At 49.1% G+C, this 12508-nt stretch overlaps 1 protein-coding gene across 1 annotated transcript; it reads right to left on the reverse strand.

The window, feature by feature from the left end:
• Positions 1–8620: 8620 nt before the first annotated feature.
• Positions 8621–10532, reverse strand: LOC120969691 (L-type lectin-domain containing receptor kinase IX.1-like). Its single transcript, XM_073504568.1, has 2 exons — positions 9443–10532; positions 8621–9267 (listed from the first exon to the last, which is right to left on the reverse strand). Exons 1-2 carry the CDS (start codon positions 10530–10532, stop codon positions 8621–8623), a joined length of 1737 nt encoding a protein of 578 aa, XP_073360669.1.
• Between the last annotated feature and the right edge of the window lie 1976 nt (positions 10533–12508).

The following is a 12508-nucleotide window of genomic DNA, read 5'->3' on the forward strand; positions in this document are numbered from 1 at the left end:
AGTGGGGATGGAGGAGGCCCTCTCTCATATACCTACGAAAGTCGATGCGGGTATGAATGCAATGCTCAATGCCCCATATACGGCTAGTGAAATAAAAGATTCCCTTTTTCAATGTTTCCTACCAAGGCGCCGGGTCCGGATGGGTGTGTGTGGTGATGAGGTGACCAAGATGGTCTTGCGTGTTCTGAATGGGGAAGATTCTCCGAAGGTTTTAAACAGGACGTTCATTGTTTTGATCCCTAATAAGGTACCCAACCCAATCTCCCTCACTCAATTCCGACCTATAAGCTTGTGTAATGTGATCTTCAAGATCATATCAAAAGTTTATGCTAATCGGTTGAAGAGGATTTTGCTGGAGATTATCTCACCCGAACAGTCTGCGTTTGTTCCTGGAAGGCTCATCACTGACAACATTATTGCTGCCTTTGAGTGTTTACATTTCATGAAAAGAAATAGAAGAAAAAAGAATGTTCATTATGCTCTAAAAGTGGATATGATGAAGGCCTATGATAGGGTAGAATGGAGTTATCTGCAAGCAGTTTTGCTGAAATTGGGCTTTAGTTCTCAATGGGTTGGAAAAATAATGCAATGTGTCTCCACGGTTTCTTTCACTGTCCTATTGAATGGCAGCAAGTTGCAAGAGTTTCAACCTTCGAGGGGTATCCGTCAAGGAGACCCTATATCTCCCTATCTCTTCGTGTTTATTGAAGGCTCACAACTCAAATGAAAACGTGAAGGGGGTTGTTGTTGCACCGGAGGCCCCTCCGGTTAACCAACTTCTCTTCGCGGATGATTGTCTGTTATTCTTTAAGGCCAATGAAGAGGGTGCCAATACCATGAATGAGATGATCAAAGCTTATTGTGATGCTTCCGGACAGCGTGTCAATCTATCCAAGTCTAGCATCTTTTTTAGCAAAGGATGTCTAAATAATAAAAAAGAGGTGATTAAAAATATCCTAGTTGTACCCAATGAATCATTTTCTGAGAGGTATTTGGTAAATCAAAAAACAACGCCTTCAGGTACATCAAGGATAGGTTGTGGGGTAAAGTCCGGGGCTGGATCGAGAGGTGTATGGCTTCAGCTGGGAAGGAAATCTTAATTAAGTCAGTAGCTCAAGCTGTGCCCAACTTTTCAATGTCTTGTTTCCTCTTACCGAGGGGTTTATGCCAATACATTGACACTATGTTGAGGAAATTTTTCTGGGCAGCAAGGAAGGCGAAAGGAAGGTGGCATGGGTGTCTTGGGACGTTCTGACCATGCCAAAATATCCGGGGGGGCTCTGTTTTTGTGATACAGAATTATTTAATCTAGCAATGCTGGCCAAGCAAGCCTGGAGACTGATTCAAGACCCTAATTCACTTAGTGCTAAAATCCTACGTGCCGTCTATTATTCCAATGGTGATGTGTTAACAGCAGACCTCGGCAGTCACCCGTCACAAGTCTGGAGGGCAGTTCATACGGGTGTTTCGGTGCTGAAACAGGGGCTCATTAAGCGCGTTGGCAATGGCCGTTCCATCAAGCTTTGGGAGGATAATTGGATCCCTCGCGATTTCATGCTGCGGACTCTCCATCCGAGGTCTATTAGTCCACCCATGCTGGTCTCTGATTTGATTGACGAACCCTTGAAAGCTTGGAACCGCCAACGGGTCTTGGAACACCTCCAAGCTCCTGATGCTCAAGTAGTGCTGAACATCCCTCTAAGTTCTCGCAATTTGGACGATAGCTGGGCATGGCATTACGAAAAAAGTGGCAATTTTACTGTCAGATCTGCCTACAGGCTGCTGACTGACACACAAAAAAGGCGTGAGGCCTGGTTGGATGGTAGGCCTTCGACGTCCAACACAAGTGCAATTCAGAAAGAATGGAAAAAGCTTTGGAAAGTTAGAGTCCCGGGGAAAGTAAAGAATTTTGCGTGGCGGCTAGCACGGAACTCAATTCCTATAGAGGTTGTTCGACACCACAGGAGTATGGCCGACTCTGCTGTGTGTCAGGTTTGTAACAATGCAGAAGATTCATGGCACCATGCGCTAGTTGATTGCAATATGTCTAAGTGTGTGTGGGCACTTCTGGATGATGAGCTTGTTGAAGACCTTATTGCTAGCAGGCATACTGATGCAAGGTTGTGGCTGATGGAGCTGATGGAGTCGACCAGAGATGAGGAGTTCATCATTATTTTGGTCTCACTCTGGGCTATTTGGTGGGCTCGGCGGCAAGCAATCCATGAAGGGATTTTCCACTCTCCACTCACCACTTATAACTTCATTCAGAGGTTCCTGGGTGACCTGTCTTTGGTTCACGGCAAGGTGCCCAGTTCTACGACAGTTGCCCCAGCAGCAATTCAGGGACAAGGGAGTTATTGGAAGGCCCCAGCTGTCAGATGCATGAAATTAAACGTCGATGCTGTCAGACGAGAAGCCAAGACAGGGGATCCTTTGCTGTAGTTTGTAGGGACGAGAAGGGATCCTATCTTGGAGCTTCGGTTGTGGTTATCCAGGATGTTGTCCAGCCGGAAATCCTAGAGGCTATGGCTTTCAGGGAAGCGCTTGATCTGGCATCTGATCTATACTTGACAAACATTCAGATTGGCACTGATTTTGTGCGGCAACTGTAAATCACCTCAAAGGTGCTTACAGAGGGACCAGCAATGCAATTATTCAGGATATCAAGATGAAGATGCAGGTTTTAGCCCAAGTCATTTTCGACCATGAGAAAAGAGAGCACAATTGGGAGGCTCATAATTTAGCTAAAGCTTCAGTTTCCCTTACCTTGGGGCGCCATGTGTGGCTTTTTGATCCCCCAGAGTTCATTTGTATGGCACACAACGTTGTCAGTTGAATATAACAGTGGGGATCTTTCTCAAAAAAGAAAAAAAGAAAACAACAACAACAACAACAACGGGGAGGTGCAGCTAGCAGCAGCAGCACAACAACAACGGGGAGGTGCAGCTAGCAGCAGCAGCAGCTCGTGGTCATCCCTCGTCGATCGGACCCCTACACATACGTACCTTGTGGACCTGTTGGATTCGGACGAGGAGGCGAACGATGACTAGACGGCGTCAATGACATACTAGTATAGATAGTAGCATCCACAGACAAGTGGGCAAACTGAGCTTGTGAATCAATGTCTTGAGAACTACCTGATATGCTTCATCGGTACGTGTCCGAGCAATTGAAGTCAGTGGATTCTGTTGGTCGAATTCTGGAATAATACATCGTACCACATAAGTCCTCATTCTTGAGGAATGGCGCTTTGGATCTCAGCCTTCATGGAGGCCGAATTTTAAAAAAAAAACAAAATTGAAAATTTTCAGTTTCTAAAAAAATAAAAGAAATGTAAAAATAAAAGGATGTGAGCTGTATGTGTGTAAAATTTCAGAATAATATAATTAAAATGCAAACTATAAAAAAAGACAAATTCATAGTCTAGGGAAATGAATAGGATTTTTAAAAATATATATTATTTTTTATAACAAATTGGTATAATATATAACCTAATTCAAAAATATCACTTATGTGACCCTATCGGCCTCCCGTAGGCTCAAGAGAGACATTTCGATTTTTGCCCCGGTCTGATCCGTCATTCTTTTCTTCGGTGGCCGCCGTGGTGGTGCCGAAGGCAGACGACGGGCGTTGGTGTGAAACTCAGAAATGTTCTGCTATCTTTTCAGTTTTGTCATGTCGGTCCTTACGTGACTTGTACTTTAATCTTTATGATATGAATGAGACACTTATTACCATGCAAAAAAAGTTCTGGTTTTTTTTTTTGCATGGACTATGTATGACTATTCGGGTACCCACGTTTTTTTGCATGATAATACATATCTCATTTATATCATAAGGATCATAGTACAAGCCACGTACCGATCTGACAAAATTAAAAAAACAGCAGAACGATAGCCTTTGCACACAGGAACACCAGCCAAGAAGTAAAATTACAAACAAGACTGAAGAATCCTCTGAGCTTGACACCAACGCCCGTCACCTGCCTCTGGCACCACCATAGGAGAAAATGACGGATCACCTCCACACCCGAGCGCGACACGGCTCCATCGCTGATATGCAGCTTTGCGGACCTCCAAGGTGGCTCGCCAATAAAGGCGAAGCCATTGCCGTTGAACGAATCAGACCGGGGGCAACACCCCGGACACGCCATCAAACTCCAGATCTGACACCCCCGCCCAACTAAAACGTTGGAGGAGGAAACCATACCTGCCTGCCACGAACCACGAACCCAGATTCACCATCTTTCAGATGTCGTCGATGCAGACCACAATCTGCATCCGCTCCTGTACTACCTCCCAAGCTCCACGCCGGCGCTGGAGCAAACGTCGTCGCAACGGCGGAGCCCGAGGACACAGGTCCACCACGAGGATGCTGCCGCCGCCGCACCATCCTTACTTGAACAGTCTGGTTTCCAAATCCACCCCAAAAACGAATCGCCTCATTGCTAAAGGATCTGAAGATTTATTAATCGACGCCGCCATCACCACTGCCGAAGCCATGACGATGAATAACCTCAAATCCTATAAGAAACTAATACCTAAAACAATCCATAGGCGTGGATCCGACGACCCCCCTCACCACCGACGACCGAGGTCGTCAGCAGAGGGGAGCCGCCAGAGGACGGCGGCGGAGGAAGACGCCCCGGCGGCAGGAGGCGAGATCGAAAGCGACCCGTGTGTAACGAGTATTGTTGTTGCCTCCGACTTCGGGTACCCACGTATACGCGCTGGCGGTGGCGCGAGTCTATCCGCATATGTATGCGCGCGTATGGGTATTCAAATACGTGATACACTCACGTCAAGAAAAACGTGATACACACAGGTACCCACCGAGTCATTGTACGCATGCACTTAGAAAACGGTAGGCAACCTTTGCATATGTACTTACGATCAGCACCTACGTGCCATATTTACTACTCACCCCGTTTTAAGATTCTTGTTTTAGATTTGTCTAGATATGGATGTATCTAAACTAAAACGTAAGTAGATACATTCGTATTTAGACAAATCTAAGACAAGAATTTTAGGATAGAGGGAGTACCTTATACAAGGGCATCTCTCATAGTGATCCAGAAATTCTCTTCCATATCTAAGGACCAGTCCACGGATATGGATGCCAGAGACGGTCATCCAACACTATCCACATACATTTTAAACTCTTTTTTAACAAGCCGAATGAAATTCATACAAACAAATCGGATTTTATGCAAACCAGACGAAAATATTTACATTTTAAACATATTTTAACTAAGAAAGGTAAAATTATATGCACGTCCGGCCGCGTGGAGCTCCATTCCCATGACACGAATAAACTATACTAGTCTAAGACCTGTCGCGGATCGCTTTGTCTTCTTCCCCATGTCCGACGGCCCGCTCATCGAACTACCGGGAGCCCCGGAGGTATATTCTTCCCCCGTATCTTCCCTCTATCAGGTTGCGCCGCTAATCGGAGTGGCAAAGAGGGTGTTTCAGCTGGAGGGGAAGGGGGCTCCTAACTTCCGTGGTGCCCAGGCGGGGCCAGTGATGGTTCGAGATAAAGAACCAGGCAAGTCACCGGTTGTGCAAGACGGCAATGCGCCGACTGTGGCCTTCCTGGGTCCCAAGTGGCGGCAGATCTCCCATGTTCTACTTTCCCTCGACGTTCGTGGCCGACGCGGACGCGTTGGCCACCGACTCGTCGATCTTCGTGTGGCCGGCTTCTTTCTCTGGCGACAAGGCGCGGTTATGCACGCGTTGACGGCGAATGGCGCGGTCATAGGCACGGGAGGCGCGATACGACATGGCGTCGTCCGCGGCAGCCACGATGCCTGTCCCCTCTCCCCCCTCCCCCGCGTGCCGACGTGGAGCAAGTCACAACTCCTCCACGAGCTGGCTTGGAGCCGTGAGTTGCTGAACCATGCACTGGCTTGAAGCGGCAACTGGCTCCGTCGGGCTAGGCGAGGGAGGTGGAGCAGCGAGCGGCCTCGCTCGTATTCGGCGGGCTCGTCGGGCCACCGAGCCGGCTTTTATGCAGGAGAAAGTACGACCAGATCGCCCGCGAACCGATACAGACCCGCGTTGAATGGCACAACACGTCCAAACTGCGCAATCTGCATGGTTTGAGTGTCATAGTCGGAGATGTCCTAAATTTTCATGCTGCTTGTTTATCTGTATATTGACTCTTTCAGCTTGTGTGTGCCATATCTAACTCGCGCGCTAGTATCCGAGTATGTACATGCATGTTTATGTCGTTATTCGGCTGTGTGTATACGTCTGGCCAGGACATGTACAGTAAGTATTCAAATGCATAGTACAGACACGAACGAGGCCACACTAAATCTTTGCATGCATGCACTTACGAATATGCATGGGTATTCAGATACAGACTTTCTGTTTCGTGTGTACCATGACAGGGCACTCTTCGGCCTACGTAAGCAAAAGAGTGCTCTTCGGCCCGGAACCACTCTCACTTCGGTAGAAGAGTGCTCTTCAGCCCGGAACCACTCTGTCTTCGGCTTCGGCTAGACCGTAAAGTTTCTCCTCGGTCTACGGGAGGCCGACGGGGTCATATAAGTGATATTTAAATTTAGGTCATATATTATCAGAAATTTTTATAGAAATAATTATATTTTAAAAAATTGATGAATAGTATCATGTGTTAAAAAACCCTAGATTTGTTGTCTTTTTTTTTGCACAGCCCTCATTTCAACGTATTTTGTCCTGAAAATTTACACACATGTGCATTGTGTCATCATCTATATCTATATTTGTTTTAAAAAAATTGAATGTAAAATTTTGAATTTTCACGAGTTTTGAATCTTGCATTTGAAGACCATCATGGAACTCGGCCTACAAAAGCAATTTCCGCCATTCTTGGCTCTATATAGACGTCAGCCATGCTTCTATGGGGATATCAAACACCTCTGCTCAAGTAGCGAACAACCTTTTCGCCTGATGACATCGTTGCTTCGTCAACATCTTCATCGAGCTCTGCAACGAATGAAGGATTTTGCTGACCATAAACGTACATAGTGTTCTTTTGTTGCAGGAGATTGGGCCTTCCTTCACGTGGAGCCGTACATACAAACTTCTCTGCCGCACAAGGCCAATGTGAAGCTTGTCTTTCGTTATTTTGGGCCATACCGAGTGTTGGAGCCACTCAGAAATCAGACATATGGACTTCTACTGCCTGAGCATGCATCAGAAGATCCATCCCATCTTCCATGTTCCACAGCCGTATGCAAGATTGCCAACGACAAGCACCGTGCACCAGCAACCGCCTCGCCTCACTGACGATCAACTATCGCTGCAAATTCAAAAGCATGAGTTGGATCGCCGCACCAAATGTCGTGGGGGTTCCACCATTGAGGGGATCCTTGTGCAATGGTCTAATTTACCGAAAAAGTCTAGCAACCTGGGAGAATGAGAAGGAGCTTCACGTGAGATTTCCCAGCATTGCGGCTTGGGGACAAGACACTGGTAAAGGAGGGGTATGTTATCGGCCCATCCATGACTAATCAAGCCACTACTAGGGATCAACGCCCATAGAGGATCCGACAGCCATCCAACCGGTACCGTACTGCTAACTGTAAGACTACACAAACTCGAGCGCCACACTGTAATCGACATGAAAGGAAATTCTAGACAACACTATTTCAAAAAAAAAGTCCTAGACAACACATCTCCTTTACCACCTACTCCCTCTCTCTCTCTCTCTCTCTCTCTCTCTCTCTCTCTCTCTCTCTCTCTCTCTCTCTCTCTCTCTCTCTCTGCTACCATTCCCCTTCCTTCTCCCGTCAATTCGAATTATATAAGAGAGAGATGTGCCTCGGATAGATATAATTGAAAGTAGATCATGACAGTATAGATGTCAAGCTATGTCTTGTTTGTTGGTGTTTGCACACAACGTGTTGCTGAAATACCTTCAAGGATTTAACTTACTTTGGTTGCTTTGTCGAAGGCGTTGTCTGCTTGCTAATGTGTTGGCCTTCAGTGGTTAGTCTCGACAAGCAAAATGAAAATATGTGTCCTAGTTGTGTAAGGCCGGACGCGGCAAAGGCGAGGTGTGGGTGTTCCTCCATTATCGAAGGCGTTGTTGCAGAAGAAGTAGATTTAGTCTCAATGCTTTATTCATATCTTATAGTGACTCTATTGTGGTTGCTTATGTTCTGTACATCATTTATTGATGTTTTTGACCCCATTGCCTTATGTCAACTTTAATTTAAAAAATGGTCGTGCGAATCATAACAATGCAGAGGTTGGGGTTCCAACCATCTTTAAAAAAATTGTCAGCCGGTTCAAATGACATATATGTTTGTTGCCCCTAACGTTAAGTTTAATGTTATGCTTACATATTATGGTCACCATACTTACAAATTTGGATCAATCAGTTAGCTAGATCCTTGGAATGTCATAGCAACGCAGTTGAGGATGAGCCGGAAGAAAGACGGTCGCCGCCGGTGTTGACCAAAGAAGAGCCAACACTATTGGAGCTGGAGGCGGAGCTGTCAATGGAGAAATTAAGCCTCATCCGCGCCGGAGGACGACGCAGGGTCCGGCACAGTCCTGTACATGTGCAATGGGAGTGCTCGCAGCCTCGCCTCATTGGACTGCAGGACGTACCGGTCAGGGTGCCCGCACTAGAGCCCGTCGACAAGCACCCGCGCCATCCACCGCTCGTCCGCCTTTTCACCCCTTAGCCGCTCATCGGCCACGTTGAGGATCGTGTTCCTTTCGTACAAGCTCCACACCCACCTGACCAGTGTGAAGGATTTTCCCGAGGTCTCCATCACTAGCCAGCCGCCCGAGACGATTTGCAGGAGGACGACACTGAAGTTGTACATGTCCAACTCGGTGCATGGCCGTCGCGTGTTGAAGAACTCCAGGTAGATGTACCCGACTGTGCTGAGCACGGCCTTGGTGGTCTGCATCAACCTAGTGTCGTGGTTGAAGAGCCGGGCCAACCCGACGTCCCCGTGCTTGGTGCTCATCGATGAGTCAAGCATGATGTTGCTTGGCTTGATGTCGCCATGCACGACGCACTGCTCCCATTCCCATGGAGGTAGTGTACCGCGGATCCCAAGCCAAGGATTATCTTCTACCTCTATGGCCATGTCAAAATACCGGATGTCCTTGCCGTAGAGGTGCATGTCTAAGCTGCCCTCGGTGGCGAACTTATAGACGACGAGGAGACCCCTGTAGCTGTCGTACCAGCCCAGCAGCTGGATAAGGTTGCGATGCTTCTGTCTGCTGATAATTCTCACCTCTGGCTTTAACTCATTTCTCCCTGCAGCGACGACTCCGCCGACAAAGTTTTTTTTAGTCCAACGCTTGGCAGAGGAGTATATTTAGGCGCGCGCTGAGCCGAGGAGTAAATTTTTTACTCCTTTATACGGGTTAGGAGTTCTCTAGCCTTTTAGGGAATCAGCTAGAGATGTCCTTACAAATATGGGTGAGTCTACCTAGATCCTTGAAATGTTGTAGCAACGCAGTCGAGGACGACTCAGAGAAATGGGTGATGTTGCCGATGCTGACCAAAGAAGAGCGAACACAACTGGAGCCCAAGCTATCAATGGAGAAAGGCCCGTACGGGCCAGACGACGTGGGATCCGGCACAGTCCTGTACATGTGCGGTGGCAGCACCGGCAGCCTCACCTCGTCGGACTGCAGGACGTGCAAGGCCTGCGCGATGGACGGCCGCTCGCCCTGGTCTGGGTGTGCACACCAGAGCCCGACGATGAGCACCCGCTCCATCCACCGAGCGTCCGCCTCGTCACCCCTCAATCGCTCGTCTGCCGCATCAAGGATCGCATTCCTCCCATACAGGCCCCACACCCAGCTGAGCAGAGTGAAGGACCTCTCCGGGGTCTCCATCACCGGCCGTCGGCCAGAGGTGATCTCTAGGAGGACGACGCCGAAACTGTAGACATCCGACTTGGTGCTAGGGCGGCGCGTGTTGACGAACTCCGGGTCGATGTACCCGACGGTGCCGAGCACGGCCTTGGTGGTCTGCATTGACCCGGCGCCGTGGTCAATGAGCCGGGCCAACCCGAAGTCCCCGAGCTTGGTGCTCAGCGACAAGTCGAGCATGATGTTGCTGGGTTTGATGTCGCCGTGGACGATGCACTGCTCCCACTCTACGTGGAGGTAGCGCAGCGCCGACCCCAAGCCGAGGATGATGTTGTACCTCTGTGGCCATGTTAGATACGTGCCGTCCTTGCTGTAGAGGTGCCTGTCGAGGCTGCTCTCCGCGACGAGCTCGTAGACAAGGAGGAGCCCCTTGCGGCTGTCACACCAACCCAGCAGCTGCACAAGGTTGCGATGCTTCAGTCTGCTGATGATCCTCACCTCTGCCTCGAACTCCTTCCTCCCTTGCGCCGATGACTCCACTGACAGCACCTTTACCGCCACCTCACGGCGGTCTTGGTCACTACCGACAGCAGCTGCGGGTGTGAGCGTGAGGTGACCCCGGTAAACGCTCCTGAAGCCGCCTCGCCCGAGCTTCTCCTCCTTGGCGAAGTTACTCGTTGCCGCGACCAGCTCGTGGTACATGTACCGTCTGGGGCCTCCGGCAGCCACACCTCTCTCGAGGTCAGCTCTGTCGTCACACTCTTCTTCGCTGTCCTCATTTGCTCTTCTTGTCTTGTGTGGCCGCCATCCCAACACTGCGGTCGCACAGACTAACAAAAAAAGCAGAGGGACTAGGGCAGATGATAGGATCGGTACCAACTTTTTTGTGGATGTTGCGGCTGCTGGTTTGAATTGGAAGAGGGGGTTCGGCAGGTGGGGATTCAAGCGTGGAGCTGAATGACCATGACAGTATCTGGTGCAGCTCGGCGACTTCGCCAGTGGCCGCGGAGAAACCGACGGCGACCTCCTCCGGTAAGTATCTTCTCAGATCGACGGTTGTACTGACCTGGTACAAGGCATCATCGATGAGGAGATCAACGGCCAGCATCTTGGAGTCATTCTGGTACTTGACGGTGGCTTCCATAACATGGAGCGACGTGAGGTTCTTGCCCAGTCTCGCTGTGCTCGTGGACGCCGTGGACTTTTTTTTTTGAAATGAAAAGGTAGTAAGGTCTACCTTATATATTTTAAAACAGGCAAGAAGCCTGAGGACCGAGTGGTCGATTACATGAAGCTTATCTTCAGCACCAAGGTGCCCTGGCAATAAGCCGCCAGTTTGTAGAGAGACAAGTAAAAAGGGGGGGGGGGGGGGGGGGGGGGGGGGGAAGAAGGAAGAGGTAAACATCTATCCGACTTAAACTGAACTAGCTTAAAGCTGAAACCAGCTTAAGCTAGGTTAAGTGGTGCGTCCACGCGTCCATAGCATCGTTGTCATTCTGCTCACGGCTCCTGCTTTTCCAGAGATGAAGCAGCTGTGACACGTACTGTTTGATATAAGCCGGAGACCATCTCTTAGAATTGAACACTCGGTCGTTTCGGGCATGCCAGGATGTGACAGGCTGACAGCGGTGGCGGCAAAGAGAAGGTGAAACTTGCTTGTGGCTGGCCAGGGTTGTTCAGCTTGCTCGATAAAACTGATGAGGTCCAGAGAACTGTAGGCAAGATTAGTCAGGCCGAACACATTCCAGATTGCTGAGGCCGGATAGCAACGCAAAACCAGGTGCGATGCAGATTCTGGAGCAGGGCAGATATCACAATCCTGGTTTGACACGATCGAGGACCAATGTTTCTTCATCATGTTATCCCGAGTATTCAAGCGACCCCAGAACAGCAGCCATAAGAAGACACGGTGCTTTAGGGCAATGATTCGGTCCCAAACCCATGAACTATATGCACAAGCCATTCCTCTGAAGGTGAGTAGCTCATAGGCGTGAGCTGCAGTGATGGGCTTGTTATTGATGGCAGAAAGCTTGGTGTCTGGGTGCTGAGACGATGTCGTGGCAGAAGCCAGGAGGGAGTGAAGGAGCTGGAGATCGTTGTTGGCAGTGGCTGACAGGTTGGGGTGAAGCTGGAGGTGCCAAAATCCTTGAGGGCATTGAGAGGCCACGGAACAGTCCTTGTCTCTTGCAAAAGTGTACAAAGTAGGCAGAGCAAAGCTTAGACGTCCGATTGGGAGCCAACAGTCATGCCAGAAAGAGATTGATCTCCCAGGACCCAAAGAGCACTTTGAAGAGGCTAGTATCATGGGGATGGATTGCTTAAAACCATTCCAGATGGCGGTGTCGCGTGCACAGTTTGTCCTGGGTAAAGAGTTGTGGCAGTATTGCTGGGCGAACCATTGGTAGCAAGGGATGTTTGAGTATTGGAGGACCCGAGCTGCAAACTTGGTTAGCAGGGCCTGATTGTGTGCCGAAAGATCCCTAACACCTAGGCCACCAGCAGACTGTGCCATGGTGACGAAATGCCAGGCAACTAAATAGTGGCCCCCTTTTGTTGTGCTCGTGCCTTGCGAGAGAAACGATCTCAACAAGCCCTCTAGCTTGTGTATGGATTCCTTCGGCCAGCGGAAACATGTCATGAGGTAGCTGGGGATGCTGGCCAGTACCGAATTAATCAGT

This window comes from Aegilops tauschii, chromosome 7 (genome assembly GCF_002575655.3).
Source record: "Aegilops tauschii subsp. strangulata cultivar AL8/78 chromosome 7, Aet v6.0, whole genome shotgun sequence".
Classification (NCBI taxonomy): Eukaryota; Viridiplantae; Streptophyta; class Magnoliopsida; order Poales; family Poaceae; genus Aegilops; species Aegilops tauschii.

Bases quoted from the DNA above. Each gene is read 5' to 3' on its own strand.
- LOC120969691 (XM_073504568.1), bottom strand. From the start codon at position 10,532: ATGTACCACGAGCTGGTCGCGGCAACGAGTAACTTCGCCAAGGAGGAG. The intron at 9,268-9,442 runs GTAGACTCACCC...TCGTCGCTGCAG, and splicing joins ACAACATTTCAAGGATCTAG to GGAGAAATGAGTTAAAGCCA.